The sequence below is a fragment of the Ctenopharyngodon idella genome, chromosome 21 (assembly GCF_019924925.1).
Source record: "Ctenopharyngodon idella isolate HZGC_01 chromosome 21, HZGC01, whole genome shotgun sequence".
NCBI lineage: Eukaryota > Metazoa > Chordata > Actinopteri > Cypriniformes > Xenocyprididae > Ctenopharyngodon > Ctenopharyngodon idella.
This window is the reverse complement of record NC_067240.1, coordinates 24,907,414-24,929,901: the sequence shown is the minus strand read 5'-3', so window position 1 is coordinate 24,929,901 and position 22,488 is coordinate 24,907,414. Positions and strand designations below refer to the sequence as shown.

General features: G+C 36.3%; 2 protein-coding genes and 1 long non-coding RNA gene across 5 annotated transcripts in view; all 3 read left to right on the top strand.

Annotated features, from left to right (window-relative positions):
- Positions 1 to 1,078: 1,078 nt before the first annotated feature.
- LOC127504017 (uncharacterized) lies at positions 1,079 to 8,916 on the top strand. Its single transcript, XR_007927277.1, has 4 exons — positions 1,079 to 1,244; positions 1,333 to 1,413; positions 4,111 to 4,213; positions 6,226 to 8,916. It is a non-coding gene; the product is annotated as an uncharacterized LOC127504017 (long non-coding RNA).
- A 2,717-nt stretch (positions 8,917 to 11,633) lies between these two features.
- Positions 11,634 to 16,634, top strand: LOC127504016 (gastrula zinc finger protein XlCGF8.2DB-like). Of its 2 annotated transcripts, none has more exons than XM_051878328.1 (3): positions 11,634 to 11,756; positions 12,115 to 12,229; positions 13,285 to 16,634. In XM_051878328.1, exons 2-3 carry the CDS (start codon positions 12,172 to 12,174, stop codon positions 14,295 to 14,297), a joined length of 1,071 nt encoding a protein of 356 aa, XP_051734288.1. In that variant the 5' UTR covers positions 11,634 to 11,756; positions 12,115 to 12,171; the 3' UTR covers positions 14,298 to 16,634. The 2 variants fall into 2 exon arrangements, with proteins under 2 accessions (XP_051734288.1, XP_051734289.1); XM_051878329.1 differs by having other exon boundaries at positions 11,670 to 11,810.
- Positions 16,635 to 19,414: 2,780 nt separating this feature from the next.
- rnf121 (ring finger protein 121) overlaps positions 19,415 to 22,488 on the top strand; it is a 33,354-nt gene continuing 30,280 nt past the window's right edge. The window contains exon 1 of one of the 2 annotated variants that reach the window (XM_051878102.1): positions 19,415 to 19,567. In XM_051878102.1, the coding sequence (XP_051734062.1) occupies positions 19,490 to 19,567 (78 nt within the window). In that variant the 5' untranslated portion in view covers positions 19,415 to 19,489. The remainder of the gene's footprint in view (positions 19,568 to 22,488) is intronic. The other variant, XM_051878104.1, reaches the window with a different exon arrangement.

Genomic DNA, 22,488 nt, shown 5'->3' with positions numbered 1-22,488 from the left:
TCGATAGTCTGCCCGTGTCTTCTTGTTTGATGTTGCACTGAGATATCTTAATTTATTAAACATGAGTCTAATGTTTAGATTTGCTGAATAAGTTCTTTCTTACAGGAAAGGACTTCAAAATTGAATTTATGTAATGTGACTCCTGTGCATTAATCCATGTTCAGAGATCTGACCAGTTAGTGCCAGTAAATTAGAACTTAAAATGTTAAGTTAATTTAACTTAATTAGGCTCCTTGAATCGTTAATGCTTCACACTCCAGTCCAGTTGGTGGCGGCAATACACCAAGTTGGCTTGTCAACCACCATTAAATCGTACAAGAAGAAGAAGAAGAAGGCTCCTTGAATTTAAATTCCAAAAACTGAATAAAAAAAAAATAATAATAATTAAACATGAATGGCAAGAAGAAGAACTGCGATAGCAAGGGCAGACGTATAATATTCAGCAGCAAGCAGGAAATCGAAAAAATGTTTTTTTGGAATAGGAAAGAAGATAAAATTATTTCTTGCTTCCGAATAGGGTATACAAGACTAAATCAATCTATGTTTAAAATAGAAAAACATGAAACAGGCCAATTTAATTACTGTGATCAGGTAACAATAGAGTAAATTTTTTTACATAAAATGAAAAAGAATTAAAACTCATTAAGGATGTAAGAAACATGGGCATTGAATCGTTTTAATATGCAAAGCCTTTTTAAAGAGCATGCAGAACAAGGTAAAATATATAGTTCTATTATAAAATATATTTCCCTGGTTTCACAGACAAGGCTTAAGCTAGTCCAAGGCTAAAATGCATTTTTGAGCTGTTTTAACTGAAAGTAACTTGCACTGACAAATCTTAAAATTTGCCTGTGTCATTGTTTTGTCTCAAGATGCACACCTTTTTTTTTTTTTCTAGTGAACATTTATAAAAATACTTAAATGCCCTAACTGAACTGGCATTTAATCCTGGCTTAAACTAAGCCCTGTCTGTGAAACCATAATGTCTATGTGTGAAACCGGGAATTTTTTAGCTGCTTTTTTAAGCGCTCCACACTCCAGTCCAGATGGTGGCAGTAACGCACTGGAAGTTGGTTTGCCAACCGCAATTAAACATCATCAGAAGAAGAAGGAGCAAGGCAACAGTATTCAAAATAGTAAAACAACACAGGGAAATGTGATTTCCGTGGGCAGAAAGTGACAGTAGAACGTGTTATATTGTCAGAAATATGAAACGGAAAGAAGACATTTAATTCGGAAATTAGGTGAGATGAAAACACGCTTTGATTTAATAGATATTCTGCGAAAAGAGTCAAAAGATATGTGTTATAATCTGTTGTTTCAATATCGTAGGATCACGGGGACAATCGCTGAAGGCCGAGTGAAGAGACATTCATTGGACATCATTCAGCGCCTCGTCCACAACCAAAGAAGGTAAGCAAATCATCGTTTCTTTGCTATGAGTGATGATAACTGAACTGTTTGAGTTGCAAAACTTTCATTCCTGTAAATGTGACAAGTGAAGTGTTCTGCAAAGGGATTCATATACTTTAATTTGATGAAAATGTCTACTCGTGAATTGACCGAAAATAATCTTTTCCTTTTTTTTTTTTTTTTTTTTGAAAGTTTGATCTAAACTGCCTGTAAATGTGAAACTCGTCAGTGTGGTCAAAAAGGAGCACTGATTGTTGGTTTAAGATTCAACTGAAACAATCACAAAGTTAGTTTTCTCTTTATTGTTTTCTACATTAATTCATTTTGATTTGACTGAACTTAAAATTGATTCACTCCTCCTGTGTAAACAAAGAAAACATAAATATTTACAATTCATTTTATTATGAATAAATGTTTTTGTTTGTTAAGCTGAATTCGTTTATGCTAATTTTGAGTCACTTATACTAAGGAGTGGGGGCATTTTACCTGCCTTAACAACATTAAGTTAAAGTTAAAGAGGGTCAACTCTATCATTATCAACTTTATCAAACTTTATCTTTCTAGCACAGAGCAGCCCATGGTACCCGGTTCGCAACACGCCAAACACCAAACCACAACGGTTCATTTTGCGCAGAACAACCGCTTACTGACTTAAAAATATAACAAAGAAATATAAATGATATGATTTTTAACTGAAATAAATTCTCTTTTTTTGTGCCTATTATTACAGTTAATAAATTAATAATAAATAAATGCAAATTAGAATAATATAACATTTATAGGGCTGTTACCAATCAAATGAAATAAGACAAAATCCATCTTTGCACTGCAAAAGTGGCACAGAAGCTGCATCTGAAGTGGCATTTAGATGTATTTACACAGACTGTTTACGAATGCATAAATAATGTAAATCATTTTTTTAAATAAAAATATATTGAATATAGAAATATGAAATTTTTGGGAGAAAAAATGAAAGTATACTATTATGCAAAATTCACTTTTTAAGGTGTTTGGACACCTTGTGTGTAAACAGCCAGCCTATAATGGTAAAAATCCACCCAATACTTTTTTTATAATCCCCATTTATCATTTTCAATCTCTCAGAACATGCTGTTTGATATTTCCCCCTACTCCTACGTAAGAGTACCCCGCCCATGACTGGTGACGATCTGCCCTGTCAGCATAGACACACCCCTGAGTGAGAAGCACAGAGTCCGCCATTTCTGTGTACTCGCTGTATCAGCTAGAGATATACAATGTCTGTGCCAAAAAAAAAAAAAAAACATTATAAATGTTCTGTTGTTGGACGTACCAATGAACATACAAGGCTCCATAGACTCCTGCCATCTGAGTCACTGAGGACACCGTGGTTGAAGTTATTACTCAAGGATGGATCAATACAAACTGTAAGTGATCCTCTCCGGAGCGATACTGGTCACGGCAGAGAGAGAGCGCACACAATTTATTACAGTCCATCAGAGTTGTTTTACGGACATAAAGTTTACCAGTTTATTAAACACCCCCGAAAAGGCATAAGGTCTGTATATTAAGGCTGCACGATATTGGAAAAAACTGACATTGCAATATTTTGTTTTTCTGCGATATATATTGCGATATGAAAAAAAATTCACCAGATGACTTGAATAGCTCTATTTGGAAAGAATAAATCATTCTAGGATGATTTGGGTGATTTTGTAGGTGAGTGAATATGCATAGAAAATAATGAACAAATTACAAGCATAGATAAATATAATAGAACAAAGATTATTCTATTAAATAAATAAATAAATAGTGCTTTATATTTTTCAGGCAAGTCTAACAGTATTCAGGTACAGAAATTGAATAATCAAATGTAAAATAACACTGCATAGTCTTCACTGTATAAATTAAATATAATTAATCTGTGTTAAAACTACAAAAGTGTTTTTTCTCTTCGTCTTTTGTTTGATTAACATTCATGACACAGAAAGCAGCAGGGGCTTCTGTCACTTTAAGAACGAATGCGCGGCTTGGACCCAAAATACTGTAACACATCCGGTTTTCTTTCTCAATTTTGTTTAGTTCACCTAAGCCATAATCAATTGTGTTTGAAGATAGGCGATCTTTTACGTGCATTTTAACTATTAATTATATTTTTGCATGTATGTTTCCGTTCAGGCACAAATAGACGCGGAAGAGAACGGCATGCGGTGTTCACGTGCATCTGCGCGGCGCTGTGTGTGTTTGTGCGTGCGCGCACAAAAAACAGCCACACGTTCAGAATTGAGTTGTTTCGCGTCTCCGTGCGCTCAAATGGTTCAAAAATCGCTTGAATGTTTAAACTGACAGGACCTAAAACACACTGAAATGATGAACTTTAATTGTATGATGGTCATTTTTTAGGATTCTTTAAGTCTCTGAGATCCTGACACCTTGCACTTCTGGAGTTAACGTGTCTTTCTTCTCCACCTGTTTTTGTCTGACCCTGCTGACCCAATGAGCATTTCACTGTCCAATGGTCATTCCTTAACTTTGCAATTTCCAGTATTGCATTAGTTTTGCATCCTTCTCCTGAGCATTTAATAATTTTTGACTTTTCAGTCTGAATTTTTGACTTTTCAGTCTGAGCATCTGCTAAATGAGCAACAGTGACCACAAACTTTCAGTCACAGCCTTTCATGAGTTTAAATGCTGGGGAATATTCCCATCTTCCCACAGGAGAAGCAGCAGCAAGCTGGAGGAAATTAACCTACTATTGAAAAGATGGAGTTTGAGGAAGAACCCTACAGAATAAAAGATGAAGATACAGAGGTACAAATAGGTTGGTGTTTTCCTTCAATCTCTTTAAAGACTATTGAGGAATGGGGTGTAACGGTTCAATTTACTTACAGTTCTGTTATTATCACGGTTTTAGGGTCATGTTTTTGATACGGTTCAGTATGTGATATGTTCAGGGAAAAAAGGACTACTGTAAAATAAAAATAAAGAAAATAAGAACAAATAATCAAACACAAATAAATACAATAGAGCAAAGATACAAATAAAATAGTGCTTTTTGGGTATCTAACAGTAGTTTTCAGGTACAGAAATTGAAATAATCAAATGTAAAATAACATTGCATATCTTGTATACAATTGAATAAAGATCAATCATTATTAAAGGTGCAGTAGGTGATCTGGGATATGTTAATGTTAGCCTTTTAGCATTGAAAGCATATGATCCCACCCTGCAAATTGCCACGCCTCCTCCAAAACACCGAACGCACGTACACACAGCTGCTCTCGGCAAAGCGTCACAAGAGACGGCATTAAACTACCTCAATGCCTCATCAATAATGAACGTAAACAACTTGTACCTGACTGCTGCAGATTCATTTCGGTGTTGATACTGTTGACATGGAAACGCATAATTCCGAGTCTGAGGATGTGAGCAGCTCCAGGTTGAACGTCTCTTAATTACGGTAGTTATAGCGTGAACGCAGCATAAGCTTGTTGTTTTGATTCGGTAGGAACTGTAAAAGGTGGCTGCTGTTTGTTTGTGGTGCTCTGTGAGCGGGGTCTGTCTGTATAAACTCTGCATAGCATGAAACGCGCTGATGACATGATGTCTGCGCAAACTGGGTGCATGAGGGAATGCAAAAACATACGCTGACAGGCAGGTAGGACATTGGATTATTTCATTCAGACCAAATATAATGATTGGATGAACCTTTCAGGGTCCTATGCTTTCCACAGATGATATATATTTATAAAAATACATTTAGACCGTTTAACATAGTGATTGCTATCAGGATATGAGGAGACTTTCAACCAATATAACAAATGTTTCTGTCGAGAATCATCTATTGCACCTTTAAATAGGGTTGTAAATCGTAAGAAATTTTCCGATTCCGGTTCTGCCTAACGATTCTGATTCTGGTTCCATTAAAATGATTAAATAACCAATAAAAAATAGTAGTAAGGGGGAAAAAAATGAACAATAATCAAATTAAACAAGTCCGGATTCTTTTCCACTGGCTGTGAGGTGAAGACGACATCTCCCAAGATTCCGCGCTCAAACTTGCCGTCATCAAGCTATGCCTTTGTTTTGAATAGGCGACATGTAGCTGCGAAAATCTACATATTGCAGCTTTAATCGTGCAGCTTTGTGCATCTCTCTCTCTCATTGATATCTGATGTATGAGTACCGCGAGGGCTTTTCATTCATTGCTACAATATTCATGAGGCAAGACGTCTCTATTAAAGGATATGCTCCTCGAATTTCGCATACCCATCATAACAGAACCGTTTTTGGGACCGAAATTTTGCACAGTTACGTTACTTTTCAATAAAACATTCGGTTCCCAACCCTTACAGTTTAAACTAATGTTATTCAGTCAAGAGCAATGAGTGATTTTCTTGTCTTGTTGTTTGAGTAACATTAAAAACACAAACAACAAGAATTTTAGGCTGCTGTCAGTTTAAGACTATAATGCACAAATCCAATACACTGATACTGTACACATGCATTGTTTTTCTCGACTGTTTACGTTCACTTAAGACATAACCTACTGATTTAACTGTCTGTCTGTTTTACTTATTTTAAACAAATCATATTATAGATGTGTTGTCAGATTTGAGATGAACCGAGGTGCAAGTGTGTGCCGAACCATGGGTGTTTTTTTTTTTTTTTTTTTTTTTTTTTAACTGAGAACTGTTACACCCCTACTGAGGAACATTAAAATGAAAAATGATACGCAATACATCTAAAACTAGTTTTAAACTAGATTTCTGCTAAATTGTGGTTGAACCATATTTCTTTTCATTTCTCATTTCCTTCTTTATTTAATTTTAGACCTGATGGAAGTGAAAGAAGACAAACAGAAAAAAACTCATTTCAAAAATGAAGATGAAAATGAAGTCATTTCAAATACTGAAAAGAATTTCACACAGAAACGAGCTGGAAAAACTGGAGTCCAATCAAACCTTAAGAGAGAATACACTGGAGAAAGACGGTTCTCTTGCACTCAATGTGGAAAGAGTTTCACTTATAAAAGAAGCTTAAATGATCACATAAATATTCACACTGGAGAAAAACCGTTCACATGCACTCAGTGTGGAAAGAGTTTCATATATAAAGGAAGCCTTAATGTGCACATGAGAATTCACACTGGAGAAAAACCGTTCACATGCATTCAGTGTGGAAAGAGCTTCACTCAAAAAAGTGCTCTCAATGATCATCTGCGCGCTCACTCTGGAGTGAGATCGTTCAGCTGTGATCAGTGTGATAAAACATTTGTTTTGGAAACAAGCTTAAGAGCACACCTTAAACTTCATGCAGATGTGAAACCTCACATTTGTTCTTTCTGTGGAAAGGGTTTTTCACTACTCAATCCTTTTAAAGTGCATGAGAGTATACATACTGGTGAGAGACCTCATGTGTGCGTTGACTGTGGGAAGACCTTTATTTCACCTGCCACCTTAAAGAGACACCAGAGAAATCATACTGGAGACAAACCATACAAGTGCTCACACTGTGGAAAGCGTTTCGTTCGGTCAGAACACTTGAAAGATCATGAGAGAGTTCATACTGGAGAGAAGCCGCACCAGTGCTCTTTGTGTGGGAAGAGTTTCATCCAAATATCTCATCTACAGGTTCATAAGAAAAACCATTGCCCAAAGAGGACTAAGTGAGCAAACTTTCATGTTCAGATCTAGGGGTGGGCAGTATACTGGCAGAACAGGGGTTCCCAAACACGTTCCTGGAGCCCACCCCCAACACTGCACATTGTCCCCTTTGTCTGACACACCTTTTTCAGGTCTTGTAGTCCTTACTAATAAGCTGATGACTTGAATAAAGACATGCAAAATGTACGTGATTGGGAACCACTGCGGTAGAAATTTGTCAGCTAGTAGAGATTTTGGACTATTTTCTTCACATATGATGTATATGACTGAAAAAAGATTTTTGGAAAAATAATCCATCTCTGCATATAATGCACAGAACTTCCAAAGTTGATGCTTCAAAAACTACATAGTGAAAACAGTAGTAATCCATACAACTTCAGTTGATGAATCTATAGACGAGTTTTCATCCACTTTTTGCACTGTTTTGTTATCAACAAAGTGAAAATATTGTGAAATTTGCTATCTCCAGGCTGTTTCCATCCAATTGGCCTTTTACCGATAAAATGGTGTGTGTAATGACGTCATCCCTAAAAGAAAAAGCATTGTCGCATAAGTTTTGTTGTATCGCTAAAACAAAATCTGCCCTCGAGTCATTTCCATACATAATTTCTCCTATGTAGCAAATTATAATTGTATCTTTTGCGTCCCAAATATGCAGAGAGTAATGAGACACTTGGAATTCGCCAGTTTACTGCTTACTATTTTCATGAATAATAAGCCTATTACTAAATTAGGAAATATTAGGAAATCAAAAGTCATGGCAAAGTGGGACAGTTTGTATGACAGGACTGTTGCGATCCCAGTTGGACTTATGAAAGCTGCCTGAATCATAATCATGCACTGTTCGCTGTTGGCCAGAGGAGAACTGGCCCCCCGACTGAGCCTGGTTTCTCCCAAGGTTTTTTTCTTCATTTTAACACCTGTTTGCTACCTGATGTCACCTGTTGGAGTTTGGGTTCCTTGCCGCCATCGCCTTTGGCTTGCTTAGTTGGGGACACTTGATATTCAACCATGTTTTGATCTGCCTGCATCGACACTTTTGTATGTGAACTGAACTGAGCTGGATGATGACATCACTGTTTGCTCCAGTGCTGATATAATTAATTAAATTAATTAATAACTATTGATTCTTACAACGGAATGAATCAATACTGAATTTACTTAAGCTGGACAATGACACCATTTTCTTTAAGAGCTGCTGTGCAGCCAAAATTATATACCAGTTATCACTGTAAAGCTGCTTTGACACAATCTGCATTGTAAAAAGCACTATATGAATAAAGGTGACTTGACTTGCATGTAACTGCCTTTATGTGACGAAAGCCCATGGGTTTGGACACAGGGCAGCTCATTTGTCCTGTATGCAAAATTTTAGTGTCCATAAAAAAGATTGGTAGCATGTTCAGTTATTTGTGTAGGCCTATATTTAACTTTTTTTAAATAGTCTATAGCTTAACTGATGTTGCCTTAACAATTCTAAAATTTGTTTAGAGCTTTCTGGATTCAATCCACTTTATTTTCCTAAATTTTCAAAGTAAAATTAGCCTATATTACAGATTAATAAATTGTATTTATAAAATAATTTTATTAATGTGTCATGTTTGTGATTTTTCATTTGTCAAGTAGCCTCTGACCATGAAATTGTGATTTTATGACATTAATTTTATTTCTTCAAGTACAGAAGTAATATGTTGTGTATTTGAACTTTTTTGTCAGCATTGGAAACTCCAACACCTTTACTTCATTTGACAGATGCCCTGTTTTTGTTATTAATGAGCTGCAGAGATTAAGATGCTATATTTTCCTCATACATTTGAAACAGAACTACTTATGTATTATTAAATTGTACATAAAATTATTTTTATTATCAAGTGTCATTTTGTTGTTGTTGTTGTTTTTTTGTGCTGCATTATAAAGACTTTAGATCAATACTTGATCATCAAACAATATTCAGAAATGGGTGCAGTTGTCTTATTTTTATGATTAACTTTCATTAGAATGTAGATTGAAAAGAATGCTTGGTAATGGACTTATTAATTTTAAAATGAGAGCAGCAACTGCCTATTACGAATATATACACTGTAGAAAATATTGTTGCAATTAGCTATCATTGTAAGAAGAATGGGATGATGTACAAACTGAATCAGTCCTGTGGTTGGTGCAAAACGTGCTCAGTTTGAAAATCGCTGGGATCATCTTATTTACACATGCTGTCAAATAGGGCACTCCAGACTAACGCATATGTTTCTGTTAATGGGTGAAGATCCTCCTTTGTGCTCTTTGTGCCAGAATCCATTATCATTGAAGCATATTTTGATGGATTGTGTTGGTTTGAAATCTCTTTATTTTTCTGTTGACTTTTACGAAAAGATTTTTAATGAAGTAGTGTATCCAAATATCCAAGTTGTTGCTTAATACAACTTAACATTTTAAGTTGACTATACTTAAATTTAAGGCAGCAGGAACATTTTGAGTTGAAACAACTTTTTTTTTAGTGTACAGAACGCAAAAGCGTCTCAAAAATCTTCGTCTTAACACAAATAATGAGCCATCATTCAGACGTAAACAAGGAAGCCTGCACTGAGTTCACTATGTATGACAGAAGTTCAAATTTTTTGATAAAGTCGTTATTTTTGTTTTTACGCACAAAAAAAGTGTTCTCGTCGCTTAATAACATTAAGGTTGAACCACTGTAGTCACGTTTACTATTTTTAACCATGTTTTTACCTACCTTTCTGGACCTCAAAAGGTGCAATGACGTTGCTGCCTATGTGTGGTTCAGATACCCTCGGATTTCATCAAAAATATCTTAATTTGTGTTCCGAAGATGAACAAAGATCTTATGGGTGTGGAACAACATGAGGGTGAGTAATTAATGACAGAAATTTTATTTTTCGGTGAACTAACTCTTTAAGTGAAACAATAGGTGTGTGTAAGAGAAAATAAACATTACCATTGTGTTCACTTGTGTGTGTGTGTTTTTTTTTTTTTTTTTTTTTTTTAAGCAGTCTCTTACTTTTGCATTACATGGACTAAAAATCTTTGTGTTCGTCTGAAGAAAGAATGTGTTGTATATCTGGGATGGCGTGGGGGGGTTTAAACAGCAAGATGTGATGCAGAAATATATTTTCGACAGAATACAAGAAATGTATTGCTGTATATCTGAAACTCTTCCAATACTCCTTTTCTGCAGTATCGATACACGATACCCTCTGCACGTTCTCACGCTCTCTTCTCTCCAACTGTGAACTGACACACACCCGCCTCCTCTCACTCACTCGTCTCATTTGCGCCAGTTGAATAATGCTTGTATTGTGCATAATTTTAGTAATTCCCGCTGGTTTCATGCTCACACCAAAAGCGTGTCCACCACTAGATGGTCCAGTATCATCTAGACTATGTGGTCTACTTACCTGTCTCCAGCGATATTTTCCGGTATCTGTTCCCCTTTGTGTCTCCCTGCCATTCCTGTGTGTGTTCTCTATACTTACCAGTCAGTGAGGTGTGTGCTTCAGCCATCCGTCTGCTCAGTGCCTGCACGATCCCCAGAGTCTAGTCCAGAGGTCTTGAGGTAATTAGTAACGGCACTAGCATTTGTGTGTGTCTGGGCCACACACATGTCATCTCCAACCCCTGGCCAGAGTCTAATGATGGCTCCAGCCCATGAGCCTGCTCCAGAGTCCGCTCTAGCCCATGAGATTAATTAGAAAGCGCAACGCCTCTCACAGTTCAAAAAGCTTACGCTAGGTCCTACGCCTTCACTATTCAACTTACGGAAAATCTTAACTTACGCAACTCCAGTTCCGTTTTTTTTTTTCGTAACTTGAATATGAAAGGTGGTCTGGCGGAAGCTAGATATTTTACTTCATAACTTGTTAAATATTGATACTTCAGGAGGCCTTTATTAACCCCCTGGAGACATGTGGAGTACGTTTATGATGGATGGATGTGGATGGATGCAGTTTATTCAGCTTCATACTCGTTGGTATTGCTCACTGCCATTATAAAGCTCGGATGCGTCAGGATATTTATTAATATACCTCTGATTGTGTTCATCAGAAAGAAGAAAGTTCTATACACCTAGGATGGCTTGAGGGTGAATAAAGCTTGCGGTAATTTTCATTTCAAAGTGAGCAAGTCCTTTAATTAATTCACTGTTTATCAGACTGTGATTTTATTTTTATTGGGCGAAATCTAAATTAGACAACTTGATTTGAGCTGCAGAATGGAGTTCTGGAGTTTTTAAGGTAAATCTTCATATCTCTTAATAACTTTGACATTTTTCATTAATAATACTTGTAACGTCTAACTTTAAAATTAAGTCGAAATTTATATTAAAATCATCAACATCATTAACACGCAACAGTTGAAGGAGTCTAGAAGGTAGCCTACTCTCCTTAGCAGATATTTGAAGTCAGAATCTTTACCTAAATCAGACATATTTGGGGAGATAAATATTGTTTGTATAATCTCAACCAATATAACAGATCTTATTGTGGTTGTCTTGTATTCTATGAAGGTTATAGCTTAATACGGATTGATGTTCGCCAGTAAAGGGCGCTAGTGCAACCGAAGCAATAACATACATCCGAGTATAGACGAAGAGACGAAGAGAAGTGAGCGAGGGAAGGGAACGTAAACATGTCAAGTGGGACACAGCCGTTCATTCTGCTCTAAACCTGCTGTTTTTCAGACTGAGTACATTCATTTTATCATTTATTAGGAGAAATCTAAATCCAAACTACCAAACGAGTCAGTTCATTTAATAATTCACTCAGAAATGAATCGAAATGAACATACTGTTGTTGTATATTACGTTCGTGAAACGTAAAATCTTACTGTTTTTTTTTTCCTTCACATTACAATGTTTAAGGATTATGAGTTGTGTTTTCATTTTTTGTAATTAACAAATGAAACCGTTTTTATTGTATGTAAATCATATCTAATGTAAGAGAAACCTAAACATCAGCTAGAGGAGTTGAATTGTTTTTTTAACATGAAGAAATTGTTCTTCATGTGAGTTTAAATGCTGTGGAATATTCCCATCTTCCCACAGGAGAAGTAATACGCAGGACGAGCTACTCCAGGAGAAACTACTGACACTGTTGTAAAGATGGAGTTTGATGAACAACCCTGCAGAATAAAAGATGAAGATACAGAGGAACAAATAGGTTTGAGTTTTCCTTCATTCTCTTTTAATGAATGATGAAGAACATTAAGATGAAAACTGACATATTCTCCTGAGACTTTTTCTTCTGTAGAGGACACTATTTTAGTGAATTTCTCTGAGACCATACATGTCACATGTCCTGTAAAGAGCATATTCAGGGCTTTTCAGAGATAGCAAATGTTTGGAGGTTTCACCTTGACAAATCCTTCTCCTTGGTCTTTAAAAATGACTGAATTATCAAATTTAACACTCTTATGGAAATATATTTTGTAATTATCATTTAAATCTGACTAATTTTCAAATTGTTTGTTGTAAATAAACCTCAGGAAAACGTTATGTGGTTTCAAATCAGAATGTGACTTTCTGTTACAAAACAAGGCATTGATTTCATACATGTCCTCTGTAGAAGACACCAGGACTTACTGCACATTTATCAGGCATTTTAGGTAGAAACAACAAGTAAATAGGGAAAGAAAATATATATCAATATTCCTATGAAATATGAGATATTCTTATGAAAATGTTGCCAAGTTATTACTCCCATTATTACACTACTTTTTCATTACCTGCAAATAATTACATTGTATAGAATGGGACTACCCATTTATGGCAATTTTACACACATATTGCACAAAGTAAAACAGTATATCTAATCATTCTGTTATATCTTTCATAACATAGTTGAGAATCATCTTTATACTTATTTTGGTTAAAAATGGCCTAAAAACCTAAAAATTGATTGGCAATAAAACAAAAACATTGCCATTTTATTTTCCCTCTACAGAGGACATACCATAAAATATGAATAAAATATCTTTTAAAAAATTCTTCATTTGTTTCTTGTTTCAATTTCCAAACAATGTAAGGACAAACTTAATTCACACACAAAAAAAAACTCTTTTATTTCTGGTTCTCAGGAGGATATAAAAATACATCTAAAACTAGTAGACTCAGTTGTAAACTAGATTTGTGCTTAATTAAGAAGGAACTTTATTTCTTTGTTTCTTATTTGCCCTTCTTTAATTGAATTTTGAGAATTTAATATGTTGATTTTAGACCCGATGGAAGTGAATGAAGACAAATGGCATCATTTCACAAATGAAGATGGAAAACTGACATATAAAAATGAAGACAAACAACATGTGTTTCAAAAACCTCATCATTTCAAAACTGAAGATGGAAATGCAGTCATTTTAAATACTGAAGAGAATTTCACACAAAAAGAAGCTGGAAAATCTGGAGTCAAAGTATTTTTCACCTGCTCAGAGTGTGGAATGTTTTACATGCGTAAATCAGACCTTAAGAGACACATGAGAATTCACACTGGAGAAAATCTGTTCACATGCATTCAGTGTGGAAAGAGTTACATTCAAAAAGGACACCTAAAGGTGCACATGAGAATTCACACTGGAGAAAAACCGTTCACATGCACTCAGTGTGAAAAGAGTTTCATATCCAAAAGCTCTCTCACCACTCACCTGCGTCGTCACTCTGGAGTGAGATCGTTCAGCTGTGATCAGTGTGATAAAACATTTGTTTTGGCATCAGACTTAAATACACACCTTAAAATTCATACTGGTGTAAAGCCTCACTTTTGTTCTTTTTGTGGAAAGTGTTTTACACGGCTGCAAAATTTAAAAGAGCATGAGCGTGTACATACTGGTGTGAAACCTTATTGGTGCATTGACTGTGGGAAGAACTTTACTACATCCGGCCACTTAAAATCACACCAGAGAATTCATACTGGAGAGAAATCGTTCAAGTGCTCACACTGTGGGAAGACCTTCACTAGATCGAGCGACTTAAGATCACACCAGAGAATTCATACTGGAGAGAAACCTTACAAGTGCTCACACTGTGGAAAGAGTTTCACGCGGTCAGATTCCTTGAAATCTCATGAGAGAGTTCATACTGGAGAGAAGCCGCACCAGTGCTCCTCATGTGGGAGGAGTTTCACCCAATTATCTAGTCTACAGACTCATAAGAAAAAACGTTGCCCAAAGATGTCTAATGAGCAAATGTTCATGTTCAGATCATCACTTAAAAATAATACACTTACAAGTCAATAATTTGACATTCAGATCAGTCAAAAGCTGGATAATTTGCTCAAATTAGTTGTGAAGGTTGAATTTTTTTGACAAGGGGAACCTTTGGGGAAGGTCAAAATAATACTTCAGAATATACAACCCGAATTCCAGAAAAGTTGGGACGTGTTTTAAATTTGAATAAAATGAAAACTAAAAGACTTTCAAATCACATGAGCCAATATTTTATTCACAATAGAACATAGATAACATAAATGTTTAAACTGAGAAATTTTGCAATTTTTTGCACAAAATGAGCAAACCTGCTACAGGTCTCAAAATAGTTGGGACGGGGGCATGTTTACCATGGTGTAGCTTCTCCTCTTCTTTTCGAAAAAATTTGAAGATGTCTGGGCATCAAGGTAATGAGTTTCTGGAGTTTTGGTGTTGGAATTTGGTCCCATTCTTGCTGATAAAGGTTTCCAGGTGCTCCAAATGTTCTCTATAGGTGAAAGATCTGGACTGCAGGCAGGCCAATTCAGCACCCGGACTCTTCTATGAAGAAGCCATGCTGTTGTAATAGCTGCAGTATGTGGCTTTGCATTGTCCTGCTGAAATACACAAGGCCTTCCCTGAAATAGAAGCATCTGGAAACCTTTATATACCTTTCAGCATTCATAGTGCCTTCCAAAACATGCAAGCTGCCCATACCGTATGCACTTATGCACCCCCATACCATCAGAGATGCTGGCTTTTGAACTGAACGCTGATAACACGTTGGAAGGTCTTCTTCTTTAGCCCGGAGGACACGGCGTCCGTGATTTCCAACAAGAATGTCAAATTTGGACTCGTTTGACCATAGAACACTTTTCCACTTTGAAACAGTCCATTTTAAATGAGCCTTGGCCCACAGGACACGACGGTGCTTCTGGACCATGTTCACATATGGCTTCCTTTTTGCATGATAGAGCTTTAGTTGGCATCTGCAGATGGCACGGCGGATTGTGTTTTACGACACTGGTTTCTGGAAGTATTCCTGGGCCCATTTAGTAATGTCATTGACACAATCATGCCGATGAGTGATGCAGTGTCGTCTGAGGGCCCGAAGACCACGGGCATCCAATAAAGGTCTTCGGCCTTGTCCCTTACGCACAGAGATTTCTCCAGTTTCTCTGAATCTTTTGATGATGTTATGCACTGTAGATTATGAGATTTACAATTTGACGTTGAGGAACATTGTTTTTAAAGTATTCCACAATCTTTTTTATGCACTCTTTCACAGATTGGAGAGCCTCTGCCCATCTTTACTTCTGGGAGACTCTGCCTCTCTAAGACATCCCTTTTATAGCTAATTCTGTTACAGACCTGATATCAATTAACTTAATTAGTTGCTAGATGTTCTCCCAGCTGAATTTGATGCCTGTAGCAGGCATCAAATTTGAAATGAGCTCATTTAGTGGATAAAAGTGTAAAATTTCTCCATTTAAACATTTGTTATGTTATCTATGTTCTATTGTGAATAAAATATTAGCTCATGTGATTTGAAAGTCTTTTAGTTTTCATTTTATTCAAATTTAAAAAACGTCCCAACTTTTCCGGAATTCGGGTTGTATGAGGCATTTGGATAAAATGGCAACAAGTCTATTAAATCATAATCTATATTTCAAACAACTTGTTTTAGGTGTTTAGACATGATGCATTAAGATATTGAAGACTTTTGTGTTGAAAAAAAAAGATTCTATTAAAATTGCAGACAAACAGCAAATGCTTAACAGCTTTAATAGTCATTTTATTGCATCTGGGTCTACATTTCAAATAAATAATTATACAAATTTTAATTCGTAATTTCTGGATGCAGAATGCCATCTATGGACTGGAGAGTTTGCTTTTGAACAAATAATCTCTTCTGATGTCTGCTCTGCTCTGAAAGATCACGCCTGTCAGCTGGAGTGCCGATAGCCACCAGAGTGCACTCCTCCTTTCTCCTTGATCATGAAATACATTTCCCGTAACACATTGGGCCTCATTTATCAATCTAATGGAGAAAAGAGCGTAGAAATCATCTTACGACAGGGTTCACGTGTGATTCATCAAACATTTGTATGCGGCTCAAAACAATTGTCATTTGAATATCACACCCCCTAAAAATTCATGAGCTGTGTTCAAAATCGCACCCTATACCCTCATTCACTATTTCCTACATTACTCCACTAATATAGTCCACTTGAAGGAGTAAATGAAAATAAGTGAGTGAATTCGGACACTGAGTGTGCTTACTGTTTAATAATCATTTGAAACTCTAGTAGTAATGCAAATATTTATCTTGAACTCTGTCATGGAAACTAGCATGTATAAACCTTAATTAAACAATTTAATAATCAATTGAAGCTGCAGTCTGTAACTTTTTTGGTTAAAAATGATCCAAAATCAAATTTTGAGCAAGTACATAACCAGCCAGTGTTCAAAACTATCTCCTTACCTTAGCCTGATTCACAACTGTAAGCTTGTAATAATGTTTTTATAATAAAATCGGTACTGGTGGCTTCCACAGGAAATTCGAGAATGCAGTCGTTCATCTTTGCATCATTATCTCACGTCTGTTTACATAAAGAAGGAGTCCCAGCTAGTAGGCTATATCATGTGAGGATGCTGCTGGTAGCGGATCATTTATAGCCTTTTCTCACAGCAGCTGGAATAATTAAACTTGTCATTTTGATGGTGGATTGTAATCCAGAAAGGTCCAAATGACAATCATCAGTGACAACTGGAGATTCACCCATAGTCAAAAGCAAAAGACTTTGGACTGCGGAGTGGCTACAGAAATTGAAATCTACAGGTAACGCTAATACACACTAAATACACGTAGTCACGCAATGCTGATGATGTTAACAATTTGAGAACAAAGTATAATAGTATAATAATGATTTGCACAGTTTGACGTGATCCAAGCTAAGTGATTGTTAGATTTAATCACCATTGATACAATTACCATAGCACGATTTATTGTAATGCTTTTTTCCTCAGTCAGAACAAAAGTGGCAGACATGTTACTTACTTGTGCAGATGACATTTTCCGGTGAAAATTCTTATTTTGGTCATACTTCCAAGATGTAGAATCTGTGATTCCGAAGTACAGTATCCACACCGGTGTGGTGACTGACAGCAAACAGATTCATCTACGCTGAGGAGCCGTGCCAATGCACAACCCACGTAAAGATGATAATTCCGCAAATAGGTGCAACTGCAGGTTTCAAACAGAGATGGCGACAAAGAGGCAAAACTTACGAACTGCAGCTTTAAAATGGAATTTACACCTGTATGATATTACGCTGTACCCACATTGGACCAGTGTGTGGAAAATGGATGGATGATTCAGCTGCAGGCGCCATCTACTGGCAAGACCATGAGCGAGACATGACCTTCACAGTGCATTATGGGTATTCTGTAGGCGTTGAGTGTGCAACCAATGTACACTTGTTATTGAGGTGCATTGTTGGATTAAATGAGTGCACTCTATAACGTCCACTATGGTTTCAGACACCACTACAAATGTTTGTCCCCTCAAATAGTTCCCTATTTAAGGTTATAGGGGGTGATTTCGGACACAGCCATGGTTTAGAAGCCACACCCCTGGAGTTTACGACATGGAAAAACATAACCCAGCCAAGAAGAGGAAGTTGATGAAAGAGAAATTGATCTTACTCCAAAAACACTCATTAACCTTGTAATTGAAAACAATTATATGTTTGTTAAATACCAGTAAATAAAACTAAAGATTTACGAACATTATAAATACTGTATATATTTTCCCCTCACTCAACAACAAATCCTTTAAATTTAACGGTTTTCAGGACTGAACAAGAATGAAAAATAAGTAGCTATAAATTATATATTAAACTATAAAACACAAATTAGCTATAGTGGCAATATAAACAACATACAAACAACAAGCCAAAATGAATTTATTTAAAGCGAAACTGAAATGGCATTGGGCTTACCTCTCTCCATATTAGCAATCTGACATTTGGGTTGCTAAACTATTATTCATTATGTAAACAAGGCTTTATACTTCACGAATGTTTTAATGAAACAGCATCCTTCACATGTGCAAAAATGTGTTTGGTTGGGCGCTGGGCATGCTGATTTTACAGCGGACAATTTAAATTGAGCAGTGTAAATTTTATGTTTGGTTGACTGCTTTTTTGTTTGATGATGAATGGCTGAAATGTCAAGTTAGCAATGCTAGAACCATGTTGTGTGTGTGCGCGCGCGTTGAGGCGCCTGCGTGATCAGTTGGATTTCCCTGTTGAAAAAAACAGCATATGCTGGTAAGGTAGGATTTGAAGCTGGTATGCTGGTTTGAGCTGGTCCTATGCTGGTCCAGCATAGGACCAGCATAAACCAGCTCAAACCAGCATACCAGCTTCAAAACCTACCTTAATCAGCATATGCTGTTTTTTTCAACAGGGTTAATAAAGATACATAAAGAACCGTCACAGTGCATTATGGGTATTCTGTAGCCGTTGAGTGTACACATGGGTGTACATCGGTTGCACACTCGTTATTGCGGTGCATTATTGGATTAAATGAGTGCCTGAATTTGATGTAAACAGTAAGTCTACATATGCAGTTCATAGGGGACATGCATAGCAGTTACAGCATGAAATAATATTTAAATCTATTACATTTTACATAGATAACTTTTAAACATAGCCTATAACATTTTTTAATCTCACAATTCTTCCTTTTTTCTTGCATTTGCATGTTTATATCTCTCAGTTAGGACTTTAACTCGCAATTGTGAGCTTATATCACAAAAAAAGTCAGAATTGTGGGATATAAACTCGCAATTCTGAGGAAAAATGACAGAATAACGAGTATATCTCACAATTCTTTTTTTCTTCTAGGAATTGTGAGATGTAAAGTCGGATTTGCGAGAAAATAAGTCAGAATTGTGAGACATAAACTCGAAATTAACTTTTTTATTAAATTATGTGGCTTCCACAGCAGAACTGTCATTTTCTGCCACCAGGTAGGCTCCGCCCACAAAAAAACGTCATCGCTGTTTGCAAACACAACTTTTATTTATGTTGATGCTGCACACTCCATCTCAGTAGGTGGCGGAGATTCACAATATGTTTGCTTGCCAACTGCCACAAAACCGGAAAAAGAAGAAGAAGCAGAAGAAGGCGTGTAACCCGGAAGTGTCTTGAACAGTCGGGATTGTAAGTGTAAAGATGGCAGGGGTGTTTGAGGTGGAGGTTGACGGTGTGGAACACGACCATGGACACGGACATCGCGACGACGCCTCTCAGGTTAGATAACAGCTCTATATGTGTGTAGATGAGATTACAAAACATGTAATAACTTATTTTCGAGATGTAAACAGAGCGCGAGGCTAGCTGAATGTTTGTTGACTCAATGATGAACACTCACATCTAATCATTACATTATACCGGGAATGTACAAAATCGTATAAACTGTAGTATAGAATACTACAATATGACAGCCACAACAGGACAGGTCAGGGCCAAACATGTACCAATACAATGCATGCAAAATCCTTAAAATGAATAACACCAGACAACATCTTAAGAAGCCATTCATTTCTTTTTGTTCTTGTCTGCATTGTTTAACTTTCGCAGAATCAGTGACTTGACATTGCAACCAAGCAGAAATGGGAATCTGTCCTTGGTAGCTCCTGAAACACACACACAAACACACACAGTTGATTTATTACTGGTAATATACACTTTTATGTCTCAATTCTTACTTAATTATTATAATTATTTTTTCCCCTTTTCATGCAGGGCTTGACATGTCTTCCCTGTCAATGTATTTGGCCATCCTTTCAACCAAAACCGCATGCACATAAGAGTTTTTTGGGTATAAAACCTGTAGGTAGCTACAGCTGGCGTACAGTAACATCAGTTTACCATTGTGCTGAAGCAGCTGCCTCGTATTAACCAATCATTTATGAGCTAGTAAGTAAAATGACGAGATTAATAAGAGACTTGCAACTCAATGCTAAAATCCTCACTGGACAGGTTATGGTCTTCTGTCCAAAGTGTAGTAAATACTGTAATATACTACAATTTACTATAGTTTAGTATATTCAGTATATTTATTTAAGATGCACCTTTATTTTGATTCTGTCCACATCTTCATGTAATGTCTGTCTATGCATTATCAACCAACGCATTCTCACATTGTCTTGAATCGTCTTCATTCATGCATCATATAAATGAGATTCCTCAGTTTGTTTACATGAGTAAAACATTTAGAGTTCTCTTTCGCGTCGTCTTGTGCTTCAATGTTTAAATTTGACAAAGCTTAAATGAGTTTAGTTAACACAGATAACAACGTGTGCTATTCTGTGTGCTAGTGTTGTCACGGTACCAAAATTCCAGTAGTCGGTACCAATACCATAAAAATTTCACGGTTCTCGGTACCAATTTCGGTACCACAGCAAAATCTGTTGGAACTATATATAGCCTATTTTAAAAACATATTAAATATGGTAATCATGCATATAAATATTTGGAGCGTGTGTGTATGTTTGTGTGTGTGTGTGTGTATATATAATATATATATATATATATATATATATATATATACCTCTCAATGAAATAAATGTTGAAATATAAAAAAAAAAAAAAAAAATGCTCAAACATCCATTTTGTAACAGATGTGCGTGTTTATTTTAGCTATTCCTTCAATGAAACGACACACTACAGCCTGTAAAACTATGAAATAAATATCGGTAAATAATGGTAACCTAAATAATAAGAAAGTTAAATATTATTTGAAAAAAAAAAAAAAAAAAAAAAACATTCGTTTTTTATTTCTACACAAATGCGTCATATAGCCTACTGCTCTGCTCTTTGAGAGGGATGTGGGACACGAGCAGGAAAGAGACCATTTCGCTTTAATAATATCTTCATGATGTCATCTCCTGATGTTACAAGAAACTGACACTTGTTGTAAAAGGTCTGAAGAGCGAGTTTTATCTTCACACATTCAGGCTATATTTGATTTAGCGCTGCCAGGGAAAGCGAAAGTAAAAATCACCAGCGTGTGTGAAAAGCGCTATACAAATAAACTTGACGCGCCTTATCAAGTCTAATAACAAGCACAAACTGTGTTAAATAGAAATTGACATGCAAGCAAAAAGGTTTCTGTCCTACAGTGTTTTTTCTACTTTACCACAGTAAAGAATGCGAATAGCCTATAATAGGCCTAAAAGCGAACGAAAAGAAGAAACGTTTATAATCCCCTGCGTGAGTGAAGATTTGGGGAAAAAACATATTCCATGTTCAGTGGAATAACTAATGGAATGTTGTTAAATTCTCTGCTAATCGGGTGACCAGATCGTGATTCGCAAAACAGAATACAAAGCTTAAATTTATGGACTCACGTACCTCTCTCATTTGGCATGAACCAAAATTGTTTCCATGGCTGCGATGTCACATTTAATTGCTAACCTATTATTTCTTTTGTAAACAAAGCTTTGTGCTTCACTCGTGTCATATTCAAGTAAATACTGGCACAGCCCTATCAGTGGGTACCGAATATACCCGGATTCTCGTTACTACCGGTACTACAGAAATGCTGGTGTCGTCACATTTTCAAAATTTCAGTACAGACTTGGTACCGAAGTACTGGTACTTTTGACAACACTACTGGGTGCTATTCCAGAAAGCAGGTTATGTGACATACCTGGGTATGATTTAAGAGTAAGTAAGATAACCTCAACTTTCGGTTCCAAAAACGGAGGAAAATGGCTATGTAAGTAGCCATAGCAACTTACTCTCTGAACATAACCTGCTCCGGACAATTATATACTTTTTTTAACCAAAATATTTTAGATAAATTCCAATCTGGGTTTAGGGCATAGTACTATGTCGGCCTTTTTAAGGGTTGTAAATGGCCTCCTGCTATTCAGCGGTAATCATGCAACATTAATTCTATTGGATCGCTCGCCAGCTTCTACTCCTGAGCTGCTTAAAACAGTTTGTTGGAATCCAGGGAATGATTCTTAAATGGTTTTCCTTTTACTTGGAGCAAAGATCTTTTATGAAGATTGGTAATTAATTTCTTCCCCAGCGCCCATTACCTGTGGGGTCCCACAAGGATTCATTTTGGGTCCAGTTTTGTTATCACTATGTATGCTCAATTTGGGAGTGTTTTTTAAAAAACATGTGATCTCCTACCATCTATATGCATACAGCACTCA

Coding starts and splice junctions, on each gene's coding strand:
- LOC127504016 (XM_051878328.1), top strand. CDS start 12,172: ATGGAGTTTGATGAACAACCCTGCAGAATAAAAGATGAAGATACAGAG. Junction 12,230..13,284: donor AGATACAGAGGAACAAATAG/GTTTGAGTTTTC, acceptor TGTTGATTTTAG/ACCCGATGGAAGTGAATGAA.